Raw genomic sequence first — 24,256 nt, 5'->3', positions numbered from 1 at the left:
CTTTTTTTTATTTATGCATGCTTTTAATCTTTAACCATAATAGTTGACTAAGCGTAGTCAGATAAAGTAACTCAGGAAGGTTTATATTTGTAGCAGGTTTCATATTTTATTTTTTTGTTTTTATCTTTATTTTTAATTTTTTAATTGATATGTTTGTCTTTTGATTCAACACTTATTTTGTTTTATTTTGTCTGTTTATATGATTGTCTTTAAATGGTTATGAGTATTATCTTGGAAACCACATAGAAATGTTGATAGGCAGTTTATAAATTTTTAATAAATAAATAAACCATGAAACTTGAGATCTTCAGCTGTGGATGAATCCATCTTGTGCTCCGCATTGGAAACAATGATATTGAAACTTCCACTCCTCTGGTCGAATCACAGGGAAGAACCAACATCGCAGATTGTTTCTGCTGCTGGACACAAAATGGATGAGCTTACAACTATAGAGCATGATTTTGATGTTACTTTATCAGCAATCATCATTTTTTTCTAACATAGTATCCCGCCATGGAAACACTTACTCAATGGGACTTTAGATCTGTCCATGAAAAGAACAAGAAAATTGTTTTGCAATAATTGTACCTTGATGATGCCTGTTGGTTGAGTTCATGGAAGCTGCCATCTTTTCATGTCTCTCATCCTGTTTAATTGGTTTACAGCTTCCCTGCTTGCATAACATTGGTTTTAAAATCTGGTCCTCAAAATATTCTCATAGAAGATGTTCATGAAATCAGTTATATGGTTGGTCTAAGAACCAGTATTAGGGATACCCTTGAAACAAGACCTTTTAAGGGCTCAGGAAGACTTGGTTTGCAAACCACTGAATTAAGCAGAGTAGTAATATTTTAAAGTAATATTTGCCATAAAATACTGCCTTTCTTTAAATACACAGCATGTCCCACCATTTATGCTATTTTAAACTGTACACGCAAAATCAATTTTCATAAAGTGCTATTAAAAGTTGTTAAAGACTGATTTTAAAGGCAAACATAGCATTTGAATGAAGAAGTAGCCCAGTAGTTAGAGAACATAAGTCTATAAGACTTGCCATACTGCGTCAGACCAAAGGTCCATCAAGCCCAGTATCTTGTTTCCAACAGTGGCCAATCCTGGTCACAAGTATCTGGCAGGATCCTAAGGGCTATTTATTTTTTTTAGACATTTTATATACCGTCATTCCCTGTATAGATCACAACGGTTTACAACGTGACATTTATAGTTAATACTCAACAAACAATGATTGGTTACAGAAGTGATATTCATAGACATTCATTAATAATTATCAAGTGAAATTATCTAGTACATATTAATAATTGATCTAGTATGGAAAAATAAAGCAAAATGATAGTTTTCACATCGTAGTCAGAGGGTTGTTTTGAGAATCCTACATTCTCTCATTTGATTTATTCTTCATGATTCGATTATTGTCTTTTTATCCTTCTTGACTTTGTGGCTCAGTGTATTCTGATGTAGTAAGTTAGTTTATATGTGTTTTTGAATAGCCAAGTTTTAGCTCACATTTTAAATCTCTTTCTATCTGGTAAAATATTTAATGAATCAGGCAGAGAATTCCAGAGCTTTGTACCTGCCGTGGAAAACACATGATTTATTTTATTTATTTATTTTATTTTATTTATTTAACATTTTTTATATACCGAGGTTCTGGTAACAATGTTACTAATCACCTCGGTTTACATAAAACTTAAAAAAATGACTTAACACAAGTGTCTTACAGAGAACATGATCTCCTATTTGCATCAGATGTGTGCTCCAAATTGTGGGAATAGTCAATAGTCTTTTATTTTGAGATCTTAGTGTTCGCTGGGGATTGTATGGTTGTAGTGTCACTCCTAAGAAGCTGGTGTTATTGGAATGAATGATGATGAATATTATCATTAACACTGGCTTGTACTGGTAACCAGTGCAGTGACATTAGTGAGGGTGTAATGTGATATTTCCTAGATCCTAATAAGAGTTTTGCTGCAGCATTTTGTAGTAGTTGTAGTGGCGCAGCAGATACTACCATAAGCTTGCTGGGCAGACTGGATAGACCGTTTGGTCCTTTTCTGCCATCATTTCTATGTATTATTTGGCAAAATTTTAATTTTTCGGGAAGATAGAACAGGTGTTTCTTTTTGGGGAGATGATAAAAATGAATGACTATATTCTTGGAAATCCATTTCCAAATAAATACTTTCTTATATTATCAAGTCTTTCAAGAAAACCCATAAGACTCTTCCGAGTTTCATCATAGAAAATTTTACAGTCCTGAGGAAGAGATATGCAATGCAGATGTATGTGGTTCCCTTCATATATTCATGAACTATTACAGAGTGGACAACAATGTACATCAGCAGATGTAGTCTTCAGGAAGAAAGTTCTCCTATCTTATGTAAATCCTGCCCTTTGGATAATGCTGCATTGTATCCTAGAAGCAGTTTCCCAACCTTCTCCTGGAAGCACACCTAACCACTCAGGTTTTCAGGATATTCATAATGAATATGCATGAGAGAGGTTTGCATACATTGGAGACTCAGGGTATGCAGATCTATCTTATGCATGTTCACTGTGGCAATCCTGAAAATCTGACTGGATAATTGTGCCTCCAGGAGAAGGTTGGGAAACACTGTCCTACAGCAGTCGGGACACTTCATCTCATGAAAAATCTGAAGGTCTACCCCAGAGCTGTTGTCAAAGCATGGTGAATACCTTGTTCAGGGAGATTTGTTTGTACAGTATTGCACTGCTGGATAAGCGCTCAGATTGGAGAAGGAATGACTTGCTGAAGTGGAAGAGGAGATGGGGGTGGGAGGAGAGGGAGGACCAGAATCGTGTAAGCCTGTGACAGCTTCTGGTTTGAGAAGAAAGATTTCTGCTGGTCTCCATACGCCCTGTTGAGCGGTAGTAACCTGCAGGCCCTGTCTGCCGTAGGAGTTACCGGAATAAAAGGAAGTTATAAGGACAGTTCCTATTCTTTCTCATTTATTCTTCATGGCTGGTCAGGGGTGTGTGAAGGCTTTGATCAAGGCTGAAGGTGACATTCAAAAGAGATTCATTTCACCACAAACCACCCTGAGATATAAATGAACTTGTGGTAAGCAGGCTGGTATGCTCGTAAGGTAACTCATGTTTGAATGGCCTACTCTTTTATTTTAATTCCTGCTGATGAGAGGATAAGTACAGGATTTGTAAATATAGCAACAATTAAGTGTTGCAATATATAGTAAGCAATACATTAAGCTTGTGCTAATTTTCCCCTCCTGCAGGCAGATGACACTTACATTCAGTTGAAGAAAGACCTGGAGTATCTAGACTTAAAGGTAATTATCTCTCTCGCTTTCTTTCTGTGGCTTGCACCATAATTAAAATGATGTGACTTCCAGGTTAGTTGACTTAGATACATTGAAATAACATCTAACCAACAAGTTGTAGGCAAAAAGTTGTAGTCCTTTTACGGCAGTGGTCCCCAACCCTTTCCCAGGGGCCCACCAGCCAGTCGGTTTTCAGGATATCCACAATGAATGTGCATGAGAGAAAATTTGCATGTTTTAGAGGCAGTGCGTGCAAATTTTCTCTCATGCATATTCATTGTGGGTATCCTGAAAACCTGACTGGCTGGTGGGCCCCCAGGACAGGGTTGGGAACCACTGTTTTACGGGACTAATGATACATTTGTAACTAACATTCAAGAGCTCCCTTCATCAGGTCTGTGCAAAAGTGAGCTGAGGGATGGCGATTTCTAAACTGTACAAGTAAAGTGTAAGTTGGGTTATACTATCAATACGTATTTTCAAATCTTTAGAGAGCTAGAAAATAGAAAGGGCTGAGTTTTCTTTTGTTTTTTTGAATAATTTAAAAAATAGATGACCCTGCTATTAAAACACATACTGAGGTCCATGTTTAAAAACCTGCTGAGCAGGTAAGGTAACTTGACTAATTTTAACCGGTTATCTTTAGGAAAATATTCAGCTGAGCCTGAACAGTTTGGTTTTCAGCTGGGTATTCTCTTACATCCTAGCCAGCTAGCTTAGCTGGTTAGATTTAGGAAACTCAAGGATGTCTGCCTAAACTTAGCCAGCTAGTGCTGAAAAATCTCCCCTCCCTGCAGCCTCAAATAAAATATTGGGCCAAGAGGCTGTCAGCTTCCCTGCGGGGATCCCCTTGCTTCTCACTGTCCTATTTGAAAAATAAACCACAGTGCTGGCATCCCTCGATCCCATTCCTGCCCTACCCTCCAGCTGACATATATTAAAAAAAAAAAAAAAAAAAGGACCTTCCAAGTGCCACATCCTCTCACACCCCCAGAAGTCCCCTCAAAGGCAGCCCAAGCTGAGTGCGAGGAGGATATGGTCATCTTCTTCACTTGCTTGGATGAATATTAAATGGAAGTAGCTGAGAGCCTACCGGCATAATGTTCATTAATGCACTGCGCTTCTCAACTGAATGGGGATTGGTCCCTTCGCTGACAATACAGTGAATAAATGAATGATAAGTGCTGGTATAACTGTCAGGCAGAACAGCACTCGGTATTTAGTAGAGGGGGGGGAGGAGGTAAGACCTCGTGCTTGACTTGGGCTGCATTTGAGGGGATCTGAGGTTGGAGATGAGTGGTGTGGGAGGGTGCAGCTGTTGGCGGGTAGAATTTCTTTTTTTTAATTAAATAGGTCATCTGGCGGTGAAGGGGGGGGGGGAATCTAGATTGGGAGATGCTGGCGATGCAAGGAGAGGGGTTAGAGGCTTTTGTAGGAGAGAGTGAAGGGAGATTGGGCGAGTGAAGGGAGATTGGGCGGAGGGTTCTTTTAGGATTTATTTTTTTTCCCCATTACAGTTGGAAAGGAAGTTGGCCAGACATTGAGGCCTAGTCTTGCAGTACTTGGATTTGGCAGCCAAGTTAGGCTGCTGGCACTTAAAATCGGCACTAACTGCCTAACTTTCTCCCCCTACCCTAACCCAGTCCCACCTAGATTTCAGCCGGGTAATGTTAGCTAGCTACTGAAACTTAATCGGCTAACTTTAACCGCACCGCAGGGGTATTTTCAAAGGCTTCAATCTAGCCAGTTAAGTTCTTACTTAACTGGCTTGATGCCTTTGAATATTTTTAATAATGTGTGAAAATAATTAAAATAGTAGTGACAACTGAAGGGAGCATGTTGCTGGAAACATTTAGAACAATAAACAGAGGATAAAAATCACTTCCATTTAGGGAGCACAGGAGCTCAAGGTTTTTGTGAGAATGGTTTCTTAAGTGTTGTTCGAGGAAGGTGGTACACGCGTACCTTGCTCTAGCTCACAGTTCTCCTTGGTAGCTTTTATTGCACCCGACTGGCAACAAACTGGCAAGATTTTTCTGTTTGGCTGGGGTATTTTTTTTTTAATAATCTTTTTTTTTTTGTAATGCAACAAATGGTCTTGCAAGTTTAAAAAAATACCAGCAAATGAACCTCAGCAGTGCTTCCCAAGGTGATGCTTCTTCTCTGTGGATGTGGAGCAGTTGTGCTCCGGTCCAAGAATCCTCGCTCGAGGTTATCAAACTGACTCGGGTCCACTGTGACCCGGTACGAAGATGTTCTTACTAGTGCTAGAAATGTCCTGGTGGCGTGGGTGCCTGAAATTCAAATGCTGATGGCTAGGGCTGGAAGTGGAGCGGTCTGATACTTTTCCACCCCACCTCAGGCAAAGCTTGTTTGGATATTATATATATATGTTGAACTGTACCCTGTCCCAAACTTTGGAGGGTGCAGGGATATAAATCTTTTAAGTAAATAAATAAAGCAAGTAAATAAATAAAGCAAGACCCATTCTTCCACCTTCCTGCCGAGTGCAGTAGGAATGCAAATAGCAGGTGGGCAGTGAGGGACATAGCGAACTTACATACATTATCGGTTCCTGAAGCCGCTCCTTTCTGAGCAAACGGGGGGGGGGGGGGGGGGGAGGGAAGTGGGGACCAGGAAATATGTGCTCTCACTCTGTCCTCGTGTTGTTATCTTGCCCACCCTGTTCTTTCTACAGCCCAAGGAAGATGAGATTGGGGAGGGGGGGGGGGGGAAATGAAGAGCAATGGGGTGGGGATGGAGGGTGGGGAAGGAAGAAGTGGCTAAATTTCACTTAGGAAGTCCCACATAAACAGAGTCACGGTAATGGAATGTGGTCAAGTGGAATGCTTGGACTGCGTTACGGACGTCACTTTTCGACAGTATAGATTTGAGCTGGAGGGCAGGGCTTCGGATGGGAAAGCAGGTCTGAAGAACGGAGCAGCCTGATGACTGTTTCTTGTACCTTTAGCTCTCAGACATAGGAAATCCTGCCCCCTTCTCCCATCATTTGAGATACAGGGAGTCTCTCATTTTTTTCAGAGCCCTGGTGTGCAGGTAGCTAAAATCCTTAACAGCTCCAGGGTCGTACCGCTATGAACTTAGCCTTTAGTGGCATAGACTTTTTTTTCTTTTTTTTTTAAATAAATAGGTGTGACGGGGTTTGTTTCTCCCCGGTTCGCAAAGATTCCTGCTGACAGCTAGGCATTTCTAACACAGTGATTACTTTTCATTGCTTCACATACAGTTAGACTCAAGCTATCAGACATTTGTTTTTATTCACAGTTCTCCTCTGTTCATTGCAAAGCCTTATCTTATTGCTATGTTTGCTTTCCAGTGGTTTTCAAATTAGTCCTCAAGGCACACTGAGCCATTTAGGTCTTGAGGATATCCACAATGAATATGCATGAGATAGATTTGATAGAATAGAGGCAGTGCATTCAAATCTGTCTTATGAATATTTATTGTGGTTATCCTGAAAACCTGATTGGGTGAACTCTGAGGATTGGATTGAGAAACCCCTGGCTTAAACTATGATTTGTGGATAAAACACTGGTCAGCCTCTTTTTTTTTTTTTTATCTAGAGCTCATCTATTAGCTATTCCTATGAAGAGGATCAACTGTTTTCATCCTCAGATTCTCTTTGGCTGGGAGAGTTTGTGTACTCATAGCAAAGTTGAGAACAATTTTTTTTTTCCCATGTCCCAGTGACATTCTTGCAAGGACAGCGTCTTTTCAAGAAACGGGTTTAGCCAGAAATGTAGGAATTACAACTCCAGAAAAGCATGAAGGCCAAAACTCAATAGGACTTTGGTTGAGAAGTTAATCCTGCTATAAAGATAGCCGGATAACTTGTTCTGTATGTTCAGCTGGATACATGTCCAGCCTAAAGCTGTCTGACTTCATGTAGACAAATAACGTAGAAACCTAACCGGCTGCGTTTGAATTTATCTGCTTAGTTTTCTAAGTTATCTGGCCTTGTTGGCCGGATAAGTTGCTACTTATCCAGATATCTTAAAAAGATATGAGTAAGCAGCGCCAAGAAAGTTAAGTAAAAAAAAACAAAAAACAAGTACAGGGTCTTGTGGTCCGATTTCCTCCCACCCCCATCAACAAATAGCAAAGAGGCCATAGCAGCCTCGCAATCCCACCTCCATCACCTCTTATATGTATCAAATTAACATTTCCCGCTGTGGTCCTTCTCTCCCCCCCCCCCCCCCCCAGTTTGAAAGGATTGCTCCAGGTCTTCCCAACTCCCTCCACTATTGTGATAAACAGGCCGCAGCAACCCCCCCCCCCCCGAACCCTTCCTTCATCCCCTCCCCCAAACCCATAAGATCCCTACTGGGAGCAGGATCCGAATTTACCCGCTCCCGGCGACGTCCAGCGCAGCCTCTGTCAGAGCTGCGCAGGAAGCATAACCTACGCCCAGTTTTACACATCCAGTGCTGGACGTCGCCGGGAGGACGGTAAGTTCGGACCCTGCTCCCAGTAGGGCTTTTATGGGTCCAGGGGGTGCTGTGTATCATGATGAGGGGAGGGGTTTGGGTGCGGTCCTTTCAAATCCGGGGGTGGGGGGGGGAGAAGGACAGCAGCGGGAACCGTTAATTTGATATATATAAAAGGTGATGGGGGTGGGGGGTTGCGAGGCCGTTATGGCCTCTTTGCTATTTGTTGATGGGGGTGGAAGGAAATCGGATCACAGGGTCCTGTACTCTGATATCTTTTAAAGATAATCCAGATGAGTAGCAAGTTATTCAGCCACACAAGGCCGGATAACGTAGCCGGATAACTTAACTCCTCACTGGAACCCCCATGAACACCCTTTTTTTTTTTAATCCGGCTAAATTTATAGCTGGATTAGGTACATTAGCTATAATGGAGCCGGATAAGTGGCTGAATACGCCACATTTGCCATTTTAGACGGATAACTTGTGAGCTTTTAAATATTGACCTCATGGTTTCTAAATTGGGAAAAGAGCATTCTCACACTTTGTCCCAAGATGTTGCCACATCTAATAGCAAAATTTAATTCAAGTATGGGAGTAGAAAGGCTGCCAGAATGTGAGATCTATCCTGTAACTGCAGGAACAACATCTCTGGTATCTTTAACTTGGGAAACAAGAAGACAGTATGTGCTTTTTTTCTGGGTCTCGGTCTCAAACATGGCATCTTGGACAGAATTCCGTGCTCAGATTCTATAGAATTGGCCAATAATTTGATTTGTCTTTTCTTTTCGATTACATTTGGAGGGGAAAAAAATCCTTGTGGTGGAACATTAAACAACATTAAAAAGAGGTATGATTCTTCACATTCCTCGTCTGATTTATATTGCTAAATATGTAAGCCAGAGCAGATGGACTTCACACAGTATAAGAAGCATTAATGTTTCCCAAGATCCCCTTGACTGAACAACATATCAACATCAAGTCAGACAACTTTATTAGTCTCGTACCAAAACAAACAAGGAGACAGCAGGAATACATATATAATGGAAAAAAACCACAGTAGTCATGGGTTGAATAGAACTGATTAAGCACGTCAGCATTTCATGTTGCAGAAACGATAAATTGAGGCACGCTGGCTAAGCAGATTTGATCCTTACCCAGGAGAATAGAAACCAAAGTCAGAAATATGTGATGTCATCAGTGGGAGCTCCTGCCATAAATCTTCTGGATAGTTGTCACTACAGGAAAGTGCAAGGATACCTCAGTCGATACAAAAAGAAGGAAGGAAGCTTCAGTAACTGCTGCTGTTGGTCAGTCATAGAACTGAAGTCTTGTCTCTGTTTTTCCTCCTGGGCCTATAAACCCAAAGCAAAGATAAGGACATAGCTAGCAGGAATAATTGTAACAGCTCCACTTAGGCCCAGGAGACATTGGCTCCCGTAACTTTCGTAACTGTCCACTTCCAAATGGTTCTGTCTTGTAAAAAGGTCTACTGTGGTATCAAAACACAATTACTTTGTCCTCAATGACTTGGAAACTTTAGAAGAACCACCATGAGCGTCTCATTGCATTCTGTGTTATATTTTATAATGCTACCTCTTCTATTAGATCAGTAACCATTTATGCAGAAATAGCAAAAAGCACCAGTAAAAGAAATATGCAAGGTAGCAGCAGCTTATAGTTACATCTCTTCACAAAATACTATAGAAAGTAAAAACAAATGATCAAAAGTAGAGACTAGAGACAGTAATTCTCGCTCATTAAGGTTCTGCTATGCTTAAATCAAACAGTTTGGATTTGGATGAAATAGAATAGGAAATGTGCGTTCTTTTCAATTTCTGTTCTGTTATCTCTCACACCAGTCTGGGCCATCCCTCTCCCTTCTCCCCCCCCCCCCCAATAAAAAGTACATTAATCATAGTCTCTGCCTCTTTTGGTGGATATATATTTGGGACCATGATTGATTAACGGAGCAAGATTTAAGATTACGGTGCCCGTAAGTGGATAATGGATTGTGAGGGGAGGGGGTTCCCTGAAGGACGGGAGATCAAGAGCAGCAGGAGCTGTTTCCAGATTTTTGGCCCAAGTTTAGGCCTAGGCCTAAACTTGGGCCCTGTTTGACTATTCCAGTGGTGGCCAACTCCAGTCCTCGAGAGCCACAAAGAGGCCAGGTTTTCTTGGACAGAATTCATATCAGTGCATGCAAATCTACCTCGTGCATATTCTTTGTGGATATCCTCAAAATCTGTCCTGTTTGTGACTCTCGAGGACTGGAGTTGGCCATTCCTGGATTATTCAGTCTGCTTTTTTTAACTCTTCTTAGTGACTCATTGCCGGGGAAGCACTCAGAATGGAGTCGAGAGCTAGATACCCAGCGATATCATACTGACTTAAAACCTGGCTCTTTCAACAAGCCTTCCCTGAACCACCAGACAGTCACTAGTTGGCCTTCATTCCTACCCGGTCTGGCACTCCATTTCTCAAAGAAAAAATAAATGGATTCTGAGACATTCAGGTTAAAGCACTGTCCTTAAGTTTTTAACTTGTACACTCTATGGTAAAATTTCTTTTACCGGCCTATCTTCTTTCCAGCTTGTTGCAAGCTTCCAAGTTCTCTCCCCCTGTTGATTGTAACTTTGACTTATTCCTACTTATTGTTATCTTTCGTTTACGTGAATTTGTTACTCTAGTTTTTTCCCTTTTGTTAAATTGTAAACCGATCCGATATGGTAATTTACTATGAAGGTCGGTATAAAAAACTGTTAAATAAATAAAATAAAATAAATACTGTTCAAGACAGTTTAGGGGAGAAGCATTTGGTCTGTTTGAACCACAAGCAGTAAAATTCCAACAGCCCAGATTAGGGTGAGAGTTAATGGAACGGGTATTGATGGCAAGATGAAAAGTCTGTGTTCCCTGGACTCTTTCGAATGGCAAACAAGGCAGAGTCCACCAGGTCTGCATCGCTGTTTATGAGGTCATTCTCAGTCACCCCGCCTCAGCAGGCTCACCTATTGATTATTTTATCTTTCATGAAATTGTCTAGCCTACAACTGCCTTTAGTTCTCAATAGAAAATATCAGCTTGAAACCACATCTGTGGAGAGGGACCTGGGTTTTAAACTATTGCTCCTCTTCTCATTAGTAAGCCGAAACGATCTGTCAGCTTATGGTTTTTAAGAGATGTGATGACATCTTTAGGACTCATCGCAGGAGTCGGCCAAATCAGTAATGTACTATGGGTTGCAGTGATATCTTTTATTTAAAAAAAGAAGAAATTGCATTAACCAGAAGTAAAAGGTTATGCTGGGTTTTTTTGTTTTTTTTTTGTGGCATATCAACTAGGGTAATTCTAGTGTAGCAGTGCCAAATGAAGAAAAGAAATATCCAGAAACGTTGATAACAGCCTGGATAATATGATTTCTGAATTCCTTGCCTCTGTTTATGATTTTACCTCTATTTTTTTCTCTTTGTCATTTGGGTCTAGGGTTGCAATCCTGCTTTCTTTATTTCTGCCCAATCTGTGCAGGTTCCCTAGACTCTTCTTTCTATTTGTTTAGCTGATGGTAATCATGTTCTGTAATATAGAAGCATGATGGCAGAAAAAGACCGTATGTCCCATCTGGCCTGCCCCATCTGCCCAATTAATTTAGCTTTACAATTCCTGTCACTTCCTCAGAGCCCCCCCCCCCCCCCTATTTATCCCAAGCTTTCTTGAATTCAGAGACTGATTTTTGTCTCCATCACCTCTGGTGGGAGCCCATTCCATGCATCCACCACCCTCTCTGTAAAGAAATATTTCTTAAGATTACTCCTGAGTTTTACCCCCTTTCACCCTCATGCCATGGCCCCTTCTTCTAGAGGTTACTTTCTGTTGAAAGAAGCTTTCCTCTTGTGCATGGAAAACTTGTTTCTGATTGTTACTTCTGAGTAAGGTACTAGTGACGTGTGACTGAGACATTTTTTTGTTGCACAGAATCCTCCATGCTAGATAAGATTAATATGTCAACATCAAATGGGATTGGGTACCTTATCGTATTTTCAGATGTGCTCCCTGCATACCTGCTTTGTTTTTGATAACATGTAGATTTTATTTACAGTGAAAAACAGGTACAGCATGCAGAGTAGGTATCCTGCAGGGAAGATATTTTTGTTAGATGCAGTAAGCTATTAATTATGAATCTGATTTCATTCTGATAAAAATATTAGCTATGTTACCCTGGATAATGATCCTTAATTGCAGATCTCGCCAACAGATTATGACCGAGTGTTTTGGTGAAACAGATGGGTCTAAGAAAGCAATTGGTATGATCGGCACTTTTTGCTAGAACAGTTGGACATAATTAATGATCAGTTTCATTAATGGTCACCTGCCCAGTCCAAGGTGAAAGATTCTTTTGCTTCTGTGAATCTGAACAGAGGTAAAACATAATGAAGTGAAGCTGGTTTTGGTCATTTGCTAAGTAAAATATTTACATTTAAAAAAAAAAAAAAGGATAATAAATGATCTTAACTTCATCGATACTCAGAACGTAGCTCCATTGTTCTGAGACTCAGAATCCAAATGGTGGACCCTGAGAAATTCCAAAACAGCATCAAAACCAGGAGTGGCAGCAGAATTTAAAAGGGAGCTGTGACCTCCTCATCTTCTGTGCCATACTCCAGACAACATCACACTGTCCTCCTCATTTACCAATTTAAAATTAACGATCATTAATTGTTTGTGTCACTTTTCTTGGAGTCAGTCAGTACATTGCCCACACTGAATCTGGTTCATATCAGCTACAGAGTGACAACTGACACCTCCCTTCCTCCTCCACATTTTGCTATTGTAGCGCAAATGAATTAGCTACCTGTGCGTGCCATATTATTCATTTCCAAACTTGGCTGCTGAGAGAAATGCAAGGAAAAGTGTAGGCGGGCTGCCTAAAGAGTTTTGAAAAATACCAGCAGCAGCTTAAGCAAAATTTGCTATATGCATTTTCTAATTTTTGCACAGTACAGTCTTTCAAGTGTTGCTTGCCAAAAGGAGCTCCTGCATCTGCCCGAGTTGCAGCTTGTTAAAGTGGCCCGGTGAATGGCCATCGTTTAGTCCCAAAGTTATGTGAAATCTGGAGGGTGTTCACTTTTTTTTTTCCTTTTTAAATAACAAAAATGTTGAATTTTTGTTTGAAACAGATTAAATGTAATGAGCCTCTGATCAACCTGGTTCACAATTTGCTAAAGTACTCGGCCCAAGGGTTACGGTCCAGCTTCAACGTAAGACTGCTTATGCCTAAAAGTGTGGCCGTTTCATTGCTTTCAGTATATGGCTTAGCAGCAAAAAGCAGCAGAATACCTTGAGCCAGATGCAGTGAGGGATTTCTCCCCTTTTCTGTGGAAGGGAAAAATGCTTTGTTCATCTGGCTCCAAATGCTTCACGTGTGCTTTTATTGTTTTGGTTTTTTTTTGTAAAGGCAGCTAAGGCTTTATGTGAACTTTTATTTTGAGTCTGTATGTGTAATTGTGGCTGCTCTGACAGTGCTTCGAACCACGTATGTGCTTTTGTGTATGGAAAGTCCGCTGTATGTTTTTTAATAGCAACGCCTTCACATAATTTTGAAACTATGAAAGCATGCTGAACCATACAATACATTTCCAATTTCAGTGCTCCCTCAGAATAAAAGTCATGTTACATTTGCTGACATTATTAATGTAATAAATAGCTGCCTGTTTATGGTGGTGATTTTATTTTAAAATGTATTTATCTGTTTTGGGACGAATTCAAATATTGAGGACTGATTTTTTGCACAGAAGGAATTTATGCATGAAATGGCATCTACCAAATAGATTGGCCAATTCAGCAATTTCCTGTACGAGATTCTCCTCCCTGGAATATTTGCATGGTTCAGCATTTTTTAATCTAGTACAGTAGGTTCCTATCCTGGTCCTTGTGGTTCACCCAAAAGATAGGCTTTCAGGTTGTTTAAATGGTGAAGTGAAAAAGGCAATTAGAGATAAAAGGTGTCTCTTGAAAAATGGAAGGCAGATTAAATGAGAAGAATAGGAAAGGGCATAAGCACCGGCAAGTTCAATGTAAAATATTAATAAGGCAGGTCAAGAATCTGAGAAGCTTGCCAGAAGCAAAAACTGAAAATTAATTTTTTTTCAAGTGCTTCAAAAGCAAGAAGCCTATGAGGAAGTCAGCTGGATCACTAGATGACTAAGGGGTAAAGGGAAGCTCAGGAAGGACAAGGCCATAGTCCTATAACTAAATGAGTTCTTTGTTTTGGTATTACTGAGCACAGTATTAGGGAGATGCCCAAACCAGCAGCATCCTTTGAAGGTGATGATTTAGAGGAACTAAAGCAAATAACTGTGAAAATGAAAGGTGTAAAGAACAACTTGACAAACTAAGATGAACAAATCGCCAGGACCAGATGATATTCAACCCAGACCTGTGACTAGCAATCTGTAGCCTATCATTAAAATCAGCCATTGTGCCTTGGAGCAAGGCCAATGTGATGCCAGTTTTTAAAAAGTACTCCAGAGGTAATCTAAGAAATTACAGTCCATTGATTCTGATATTGGTGTTGGGCAAAATGGTATAAAGTATTCTTAAGAACAGACTTACTGGACATATGGACAGACATTACTTAATAAGAAAGAGCCAACATGGATTTATAAAGGAAAGTTATTTTATTTTAATCATATTTCTTAATCGCCCACTTGCCTAGGCTCTATGCGAGTTACAATTTTATACATACATAATAAAATACACAAAGATTGGGAAATGTCTTAATGATTTATTACGGAGATGCAGGAAAATTAAATCAGTCCCGAAGCATCCAAACTTTAAATATGCAAATATTTTTATTCATCAAGTCGGCAACTCCATTGCTCAAAAGGTACAGAATTTATTCGACACAGGGTCCCCCGACACGGACCCGTGTTTCGCCAAACGCAGCTGCGTCGGGGGGGAACAGTAAATTCTTTGTGGCATTCAAACTTTAAATTTCAGCTCTCCTTGCCGAAAATGCCATCTAAGACGCTGAAATTTAAAGTTTGAATGCCACAAAGAATTTACTGTCCCCCCCCGACGCAGCCGCGTTTGGCGAAACACGGGTCCGTGTCGGGGGACCCTGTGTCGAATAAATTCTGTACCTTTTGAGCAATGGAGTTGCTGACTTGATGAATAAAAATATTTGCATATTTAAAGTTTGGATGCTTCGGGACTGATTTAATTTTCCTGCATCTCCGTGGTGACTTAAATATTGATTGTGGAGAGCAGCACTTGCTCCTTTTGATGTTAATGATTTATTAGAAATTTTTGAAGGTATGAATAAACATGTAGGTAAGGGGAGACCTTATTGATTACAGTGTATCTGGATTTTTGGAAGGCATTTGATTAAATCCCTCATAAGAAAGTCCTCAAGCAAATGAAAAGTCGTAGCATAGGAGGCCTGGCCTACTGTTTCCTTTTAACCCGGGTTAAAAGGAAACAGAGAGCAGCGCTAAATGGTCAGTTTTTCCAAGGGAGAGAGCTCAATAGTTGCAAGCCCCAGGAAGCTATACTGGGGCCAGTCCTGTTTAACATTTACATAAATGATCTGTAAAAGGGAACAATGAGTGAAGTGATCGAATTTGCAGATAACACAAAATTATTCAAAGTAATTAAAATAGGAGTACACGGTGAGAAACTGCAGAGGGGCATTGCCAGACTGAGGAACTGGGCATCTAAATAGCAGATGAAGCTGGAACAAATCAAAGAATATAACTTTCGGTAGTTGAATCACTGAAGATGGAAAATATGTAACAGAAGTAGAAAGGAGCATTGGGAAAGCTAAAAATAATTTTTCAGATTGTAAAGGATTCAGTAAAGATGAAAATAAATAAATAAAGGCTAACTAATGTATATATCTTCTGATGGGGTAGAATACGGAAGTGGAACATTACAGATAGCAAAAAGATTCTAAAGAAAATACAGCAATTGAAATGTGCTTCAAAAGAATCCTGGAGATTAGCCGGAAAGAGTTGACGTGAGATGAAAATGTACATGAGGGAAAGAGAGGTGGAAAATTTGGTGAAAAAGAGATTTGCTGGTCATGTACTCTGAGTTTTTCATGGCAAATGAGCAAATTTAGTGCTCCAGAGCAAAAACAAAAAAAAGCGACAGAGGGAAATGGAAAGCAGCCTTGGGTGATGACATTGTAAACATTCAAGATCTGGAAACATGGACAAAGTAAAGAGGAAAGCTGATCGTGGAAGGAGACGTAGTGCACCCTTGTTGACAGCCTTGGTATCGGAGGCGACACTTGACGACGATTGAATATGCCTATGTGCAAAAGTCAGCCAAAGGATGCAAGTAAATTGTGGGAGCAGTTTTTAAAAAGCCTTCCCAGGTGCAAGGTGTGTTTGTACATTCCCTTTGGCAACTGCCTGCAGGGTCAAAGTGCCCATGGATTTTGAAGACTTTTGCTGGAGAGCAGTGAAGCATAGATTGGAAAATCCAAATTTGTTAATTTGTTACAATTTCTGCCTTTTCGAGGACACAGTCTTTTCAAAGTGGATAAATGCAAAATAATATACAACAATCTTATACAATAAAAGACAATAAATGTTTCATAAAAACAAATGATTCAACCCTCCCCCCCTAAACAATTTGCTGGAAATACCTCCTATCAATCTGGCTAGAAGCATGCACATTATAGAACTCCCATGCATACTTTAAGCCAAATTGTGTGTACCTGGGTAAATTGATAAAATTGTTCTCCTTATGCATACTACTTATGGATATACTGCAAACCAAATCCACTGAGTGGGCCTCAAGGACTAGAATGTTAACCAGTGCTACAGTGCACGTTTCATACATACCGATGTTTAAAAAAACAACGAGCCAGAATAAAACTTAAAATGCTGTTTTGTCAATGAGCTTATGAGACCTAGTTCGATGGTGACAGAGCTCATAAGCCAAACTATATCTTAGCAGCTGGCTTGTGTATTAATATATTGTAAGACATCTTGACAATGGAAAGAACTTGCAGTTTGCACACTCGCAGGTGAATTTTCAAGGAATTATGTGGGGGTTGTGCACATAAAAATTTCATGTATGCGAGAGTAAGCACAAACTTGCAATATCGTGTGTAAATTTTTAAGGGGAAACAATTGGCATTTTAAGGGTGTTCAAGGCGGGATTCAGAAGTACGTGTGCAAGTTGCTGAATTGTAAGAGGTGTACATACATACATTATATTACCAATCTTGCCTCAACACCTTTACACCTGCTAATTGACTCGCACAATAGACATCTGACTTGTCTTTTGTCTGTGGTTTTTGGGTGGGATGCCTGGGTGAAGTGCTTAGAGGTTCTAGGTGGAATGGAGAAAGACTAAGTGAACTGGTGAGTCCAACTAGGCACACAAGTAATTGGTGCCAGCCAGCCCTTGGCCTTTATCATGTAAGAAGGGCTACCCAAAGGCACCAATAGCTCCTGTGACATGATAGGAGCAAAGGGCAGGCATTGCCATTTTAAAAAATGGTGGCTGCTGGGTCTGGGAGCAGAGTGTCACTATCAGGCACAATTCAGTGAGTCCGAGGGTGGGGGGCATGGGGGACAGGCCAGCTCCATGGGGTGGATATTTTTTAACAAAGGGGAAGGACTGGAAGTTGGGAGCAGGGTCTGTAATGGGGAGGGTTCCTTTTTCTGCAGAAACGATTGCCTCCAGGGACAGCTGGGGTGTATGACAGGGGAAGTTTGGGGACTCCCAGGCTATGCTGTTTATCTTAGATACCTGTGTACACTGTTTTCAAATAGTGTGTACAAAATATGATAGAATCCCCCCCCAAAAAAAAATTTGTAGGTTTATTTTCCATCATTTCACTTAAAAAATGAAATGAAATGACATAGACAATATTGCTGATAGTATCTGTCATTTCAAATGAATGTACATTCCTAGTCTGAAGGGTAACCAGTTGGGTTTTCAGGATATCCATAGTATGTATGAGAGAGATTTGCATGAATTGAAGATCAGGGTATGCAAATCTGTCTCATGTACATTTCTTGAGACAATCTTGGGGGGCTTGACTGGTTGGGTGTGCCTCCAGGAGAGGGTTGGGCACAAGAAGTAAACCTTTTTCAGTGGATAGGAAGTTCTAGAACAAGGGTTCATGATATATGAGGTTCATGATATATGAGGTTCCAAGAGGAGCACCTTTAGGAATTTTTTTTTTTCTCACAGAAAAGATGGTGGATGCGTGGAATGTCCTCTTGATGTAGGTGGTAGAGGCTAAAACAATACCAAGTTTCAAGAAGGCATGGAATAAGCACATAAGATCTTTAGTTGTAAAAAAACAAACAAACCCCAAAAAACAAAAGAAAGTGAAAAGAGAATGGAAGCCTTACCTTGCAACACTGCAGACCATGGAGGTAGCTGGGTTATCCGTAGGCTGCAGCTCCTTGAAGACCAGCCAGATAGGTGTGGCCAGGCTACATTCTGGAAAGTTCATTGGGACTTACAAGGCAACAGCCATGCTAGTATTGGCAGCTACGGTATTTAGGCGATTAGCAAGTTTTGAGGTCCATATTCAAAAGCCCCGTGAGCTCAAAGTTACCCGGATAACTTGATCCAGATATTTGGCACCGCAGCATTTATCCAAGTAAACATGCCACTGAATGTACTCAGATAACGTTATCCGGGTATCCTCGCCACTCACTGGGCTTTGAATGTTGAGAAAAGAAAGTAGCAGACCAGCAGTGCCCCAATCTACCCTCCTTCCCACCTGCTAAATAAAAATTAAAAAGTAGGAGGGTCCAGAGTTCGACTTTGCTAGGCCCCTTGCTTTATTTTTTTTTTCTTCTGAGTGAGAAGGAAGGGAGGATTGGAGTGCCACTGGCTTGCTGGTTTGGTTTTTCTTTCTCTGCTTTATCTGGATAACTTTAAGTCAGCAATTGGCTTACCACAGTTATATCGGTTATATCAGACAAAGTGAAACCGTGCCTTGGGAATGCCCCCGTTGCTGCCGCTCTGCACCTGACTAAATTCTGGGCAGGTAACAAGCTGCCGGACAAAATATAGCTGGGTGGCGAGGGGAACTATGCAAGTCTTGGGTAACTCCAAAAACGACCCAGACAGTCCCTTTGAATAGTGACCTCTCTGGGGTTAACACATGAGAAGGGAGGGATACTGAGTATGAACTAAATAGGGGATTGTGTATGCTCATCTGCCAAAGATAATACTTTTTATCATTTTCCTCCTTTATGCCCTCTCTTGGATAAGGAGTGATAATTTACAACTATTGATGCTCTTAACAGCTGGGATATATCCTTAGTGCCGTGGACAGACTGGATGGGTGCGGTGGTCTTTTTCTGCCATCATCTAAGGTGCTGCTATGATTACAGACTGATTTTATCTGGTGCTGGTTTTCCTTGAAGCTTGAAATTCTGCTTTATTACTATCCTAGTGAAGAATAGCTGTGTTGCACAGGTGACCAGCTTTATGTTTAAAGGAAAAAACTGGGTGTTAACAGTGGTATTCACAGCCTGCATAATTTGTTTACTAAATTCTGCCTGTATGCCAAAGGGCACGGATAACAACTCTGGAGGCAGCCTTGCCTCAGCATTCTGTCCAGATGTGAGGTTAAAGATGTCAGACATTGCATCAAGGGATGTCAAAATAATTAGAGCACCCACCACAAAGTGAAGGGGCGCTCATGTGCAGCACCGTATCACAAGGCACTTTTGGAATAGAGTTCATCAATAGTGCCTACCACTGAGGAAGAAAGAGTTAAATTTTGGCACATTGCTGTTCAGTAGATAAAGAATAATACAACTTGGGCAGCAATTTCCTGAGTGAAAAGCTTCTGTTGGATTACACTGAAAATCTGCACGCATACAATTGGTTCACGAGGAATGTGCATTGGCATATGCTACACAGTAACATAGATGATGGTAGATTGGCCAATCCAGTCTACACTGCTAAGGATATATCCCAGCTACCAACCTTTTCTAAGAGAGCTTATTTGGTTTTCCTTGCTGGTCCTCTACCATCCAGGTTAGATAAGCACGTAAGTTTCCATGCCTACCGCAGTTCTCCATTTAATGGAAATCTCTGTAAACTAACATTTGACAGAAATGTTGCACTTCTCATTATAAATACTGCAGTGTTTTCTAGGCGTAACGACAGCAGTGTTCATTACAAACTTTTATGCTTATGCTTTGGTGTTTATTCTTTGCAAGTACAATTTTCCATGGCACTATAAATCATCATGTTCAAATTTTCAATCCTGCAGTACCCATCAAAGCTGCACAGTAATAATGGGCGATGCTTGTTCATAGCTGTGACCTGCTTTTTAATGAATCCTTCTTTACTCGCCAGGTTACTGGGCAAGAAGGTCTGAAAGGCCGAACAGCTAAACCTGTGAGAATCGCAGAAAGTGATGTTGACGTGAGTAGCTTTCCCTTCATCAGCCCGCTTCATTCCCAGTTTATATTGCCCTCAATGTTTTGATCTTTAATAAAAATAGGACATTTTTCTGTGGTTAAATGATCGACTTTCTTCCTTAAAGTGACAGAAATGTGTTTCTTTGTTTTTTTGTAGGTCAAACTAAGCATACTCTGTGAACAGGACAGAATTCTGCATGGCTTGGAAGAGAAAATAAGAGCACTCAAGGACAATAAAGTAAATCTAATAACAGAAAAATGTTTACATGACTAAAATGTCTTTCTGACAAATATTTCCGAGAAGGAAGAATTTCAGTACAATCACACAGGTTCAGTATTCTGAGCTGTCTTATGCAAGCCTACGATGAAGCCCCAGGAGTCTTTTATATCTGACTCTCTGCTATCAAAGATTGTATATGAGAAAATATTCTTTAATGAATGCTGTAATCACTTGCAGAAGAAGGCTGTGGTTTTGGAAATGTTTTAATTTGTTTTGCAGTATAGTACTGCAATAGTGGGGGCTTAACTTGTGATGTTACTTGAACGCATGCGGTTCATACAGTGACATCCGTACAGCTCCACGTGCCCACTGCATTTCCGTGGTGGCGTTGGAAGCCGAATTACTGTGCTTGCTGTACCTTTGGAATCAGTTTGCGAGAATCATATTAATCTGTGGGAAAGTACATATATTTAAAGCTGATCTTGTCCAAAATCACAGTCTTTTGTGGCAAATAATTAAATAGGTCATTTATAATAATATTTTTTTTTAAATGCATGACAGTCTCTCTTTCAGTTTGGAGTTTCATTATTTGTGGTGTGTTTAACTACATGGCATCATCTTTTGTTTTCATATGTTCATGAGTCTAAAGTGTGCATTAAATGTAACTATTTGCCCTGATTGCATTAGAGGCAGCGTGCACTTTTTTTTTTCTTTTTCCTTTACCTGCTTGATTTTTTTTTGTTGAACTTCAGAAGCACACTTTGCTAGGAAAGGAATGTAAAATTAAGTACATTCAGATCTGCACTCTTTCTTTCCACTTTCATGTACAGGACAAACTGGAGTCCGTTTTAGAGGTTCTGCACAGACAAATGGAACAGTACAGCAATCAGCCACAGCATGTCGAAAACATTTCTTGCCAGCAGAGGCTATTGCAAGAGGACCTTGTCCAGATTCGAGCCGAAATATCCAAAGTATCAACTGTACGTATCTAGTGAATAAATACTTTTAATGAAACTTCACATGCTGTCTAAAATTACTATTGTGTTTTCCTGCTTTGTGTATACAGGCTTTTTCATTGAATTCCTGTTGGGGCTTATTTAGTATTTTATTTATTTATAAGAATTAAATTCCACCCCCTCTTAAAAAAAAATAAAAAATTTTCAGGGTGGGTTACAATTAAAACAATTTTCAAACAGGTCCTCATAAGAAAGTCGACAGGCATATGAGTTGGTTTTCAGAGTGGATTTATACACATAAATCTGCTTTGAAAATTATAAGAACACGCACAGACTCACGTAAAATTATGCCTGCTCTTTGTAGAGTATAATTTATGTGCATGCCTTTTACAATCAAAAGTGTGCACACAATTCCCAGTTCTGCTCCAATTTCACTATTTCCCCAGAGCACCTACCTTCTTTGTTCATAAAAGTTTATGAAAAATCAGGTTGCGCACATACTTTTATGTATACAAACCTCAAGCAATTTTATAACAAGCCATTTACGTGCATAATTCCATATTTTATATGCGTAAATGGCTTTGGAAATTACCCCTTTTATGTCTGTATATTCATATATTAATGTAAGTAAAATATTAAATTGATGGGACATCCTAATCAGTGTGGCAGTTTATCTGATACGCAAAAAAAAAAAAAGACCCAATAAAGAGAGAAATGTCACTTGAAGGAAGTTACTTACAATGGAGATATTTTAATTAGGTTGAAAATAATTCTCTTCCTGGTAGTATTAATGATTCAGAATTATTGGATGTGTTCATGGGATAGGAGAGGCAGGTGGGGGGGGGTGGGGGGGTTGTTTGCTTTTGATTTTATTCCTTCTCCTGATTCTCTACAAGGCTTATTTATTTATTAAAATTTTTACATTCCGCTTTTAAGCACTTCAAAGTGAACATCAAAGCGGATTATATTCAGGTACTATAGGTATTTCCCTATCCTCACAGGGCTTATAATCTAATTTTGTACCTGAGGCAACAGAGGGTAAAGTGACTTAATCAAGGTCACAAGGAGTGACAATGGGATTTGAATCCTGGGTCGTAGCCCATTGCTCTAACCACTATGCTGCTACTCCACTTACTGCAAGCTTGTTGGTAAACAGAAGCATGATTTGGTTCTGTTGTCTACAGGAAATGGAGAATGCCTGGAATGAATACAGGAAACTGGAAAATGATGTCAATCAGTTAAAACAAGCTTTACAAGAAGAAATGAGCAGATCCTATTTGTCTCAGGTTAGTTTCATCTGTACATGACACTGATAAAGTTTAAAAAAAAAGCTCAAAAGTCATCTAAAATTAGTAAAATCAGTGGACAAAGGAACAAAACAATTTCTTTAGCGCTGTCATAGATAAGATGACTGCTTATGTATTAATAGTGGGTCTACTGCCTCACAGTGAGGATGTTGTGGGCTTGAAGAAATGCTTAATATCGACAGCTAGAAGAGGAAAAATTTTTATTCAGTAGATCAGATAAGAAATGGGGCTCTTGTGAATATATGTATATGTTTTGATTTTTATTACACGCACATTAATGGCTGAATAGAAAGCCCCAGCTGTAAAATAAAGAACTTTCTATAATCAACCAGAAACTGCAGATATTGTGGAATGCAACAACTGTATGTTCTCAGGAATTGCAGAAATGTCAAAAGTCAATAAATGCTTGTCATCCTTAGAGATGTGCTTCGGATAAAAATTTTGTGTCGGGCTTCATTTCAGGGGGGCCCCCACAGGAATTTCGTTTTTCTCGTGGTTTGGGGTTTTTTGGGGGGGCCCGATTTTTGGGTTAGTGCGCACTAACTCAAAAATGAATTTTTTCCAAAATTTCGGAAAAAATTAAATCGTTTTTCGGTTCTCTCGAACCTTTCCGTTGACATTGCCTAATTCAGGAAAAACAATTGCACATTCCTAGTCATCCTGGTACCAAGTTCATCTTACAAGAAGACAGTGTTCAGCATATTTCAGATAAAAATCAGCATGAACCAGTATGTTTTAGAGGTGGTGACCTATATAAACCCCTTGCAACTATAAAAATACGAGACATTTGCTCCTGCTTTGCCTTGCACAGTAACAAGGGTTTTTAATTCAAACCCACAGTAATTATAATGCCCCCATTTGACCTGTGCCCAAACCCAATGGCAAGTGGCACCTTACTCTCAGGATTTGTGTAGGGTTAATGAGTATGTGATTCCTTTCTTTCCTATTGTTCCCAGTCTTGCTATGGTTCCACCCACAACAGTAATTTATCCAGTTACTGACCTCACTGACACGTTTTATTATGGTACCTTTAAGCCCCCAATCTTATTATTTGTTTGCTTTTGTGGGGAGGAAGAGGAGAAAGTGGGCACTCATGAAAACAATGAATACATGTACACTACATTCCTGTAACCATGGTGCTGTGACTGTCGGATGGTTCCTTCAAATAAATGAGCAGAGGGTATGAACAGGGACGTATGATTATAGGAAGAGGAGGTTGTGAGGTTGGCTGGAGGGAATGAGATTGCTGGCTGGTGGGCAGGAGCGTGGGGAATTAAGATTAAAGGGGAGGGTGGATGGGTTGAGGTTGGTGGGTGTGAGACTGGGATTTTTTTTTTTTGGGGGGGGTAATGATTATATTCTTTGTATATCAGTAGCCCACAAGGCCAGGTCTTCCTCAAATCTTCAGTGTAATCCAGTAGTGAAAAACTCCACTTGCCCCTCAAAAGATTTAGTCAACTTCATGGACATATTCATGAGGTGAGCTGCCGCACAGATTCAGCACCATGAGAATTTTGCATAATGATTGATGCATCATGCTGTTGCAACACACACGTGTGGCAGTGAATGAAATACCAAGAATATCAACAATT

At 40.1% G+C, this 24,256-nt stretch overlaps 1 protein-coding gene across 1 annotated transcript in view; it reads left to right on the top strand.

The window, feature by feature from the left end:
- The window catches only part of PLEKHA7 (pleckstrin homology domain containing A7), a 403,482-nt gene that overhangs the window by 340,926 nt on the left and 38,300 nt on the right, over positions 1–24,256 (top strand). The window contains exons 23-27 of the mRNA XM_029583091.1: positions 3,273–3,326; positions 20,117–20,185; positions 20,339–20,419; positions 21,232–21,381; positions 22,542–22,643. Coding sequence (XP_029438951.1) covers positions 3,273–3,326; positions 20,117–20,185; positions 20,339–20,419; positions 21,232–21,381; positions 22,542–22,643 — 456 coding nt within the window. The remainder of the gene's footprint in view (positions 1–3,272; positions 3,327–20,116; positions 20,186–20,338; positions 20,420–21,231; positions 21,382–22,541; positions 22,644–24,256) is intronic.

The sequence above is a fragment of the Rhinatrema bivittatum genome, chromosome 17 (genome assembly GCF_901001135.1).
Source record: "Rhinatrema bivittatum chromosome 17, aRhiBiv1.1, whole genome shotgun sequence".
Taxonomy (NCBI): domain Eukaryota; kingdom Metazoa; phylum Chordata; class Amphibia; order Gymnophiona; family Rhinatrematidae; genus Rhinatrema; species Rhinatrema bivittatum.
Note: the sequence above shows the minus strand (reverse complement) of the source record. Positions and strands in the feature narration are given on the sequence as shown.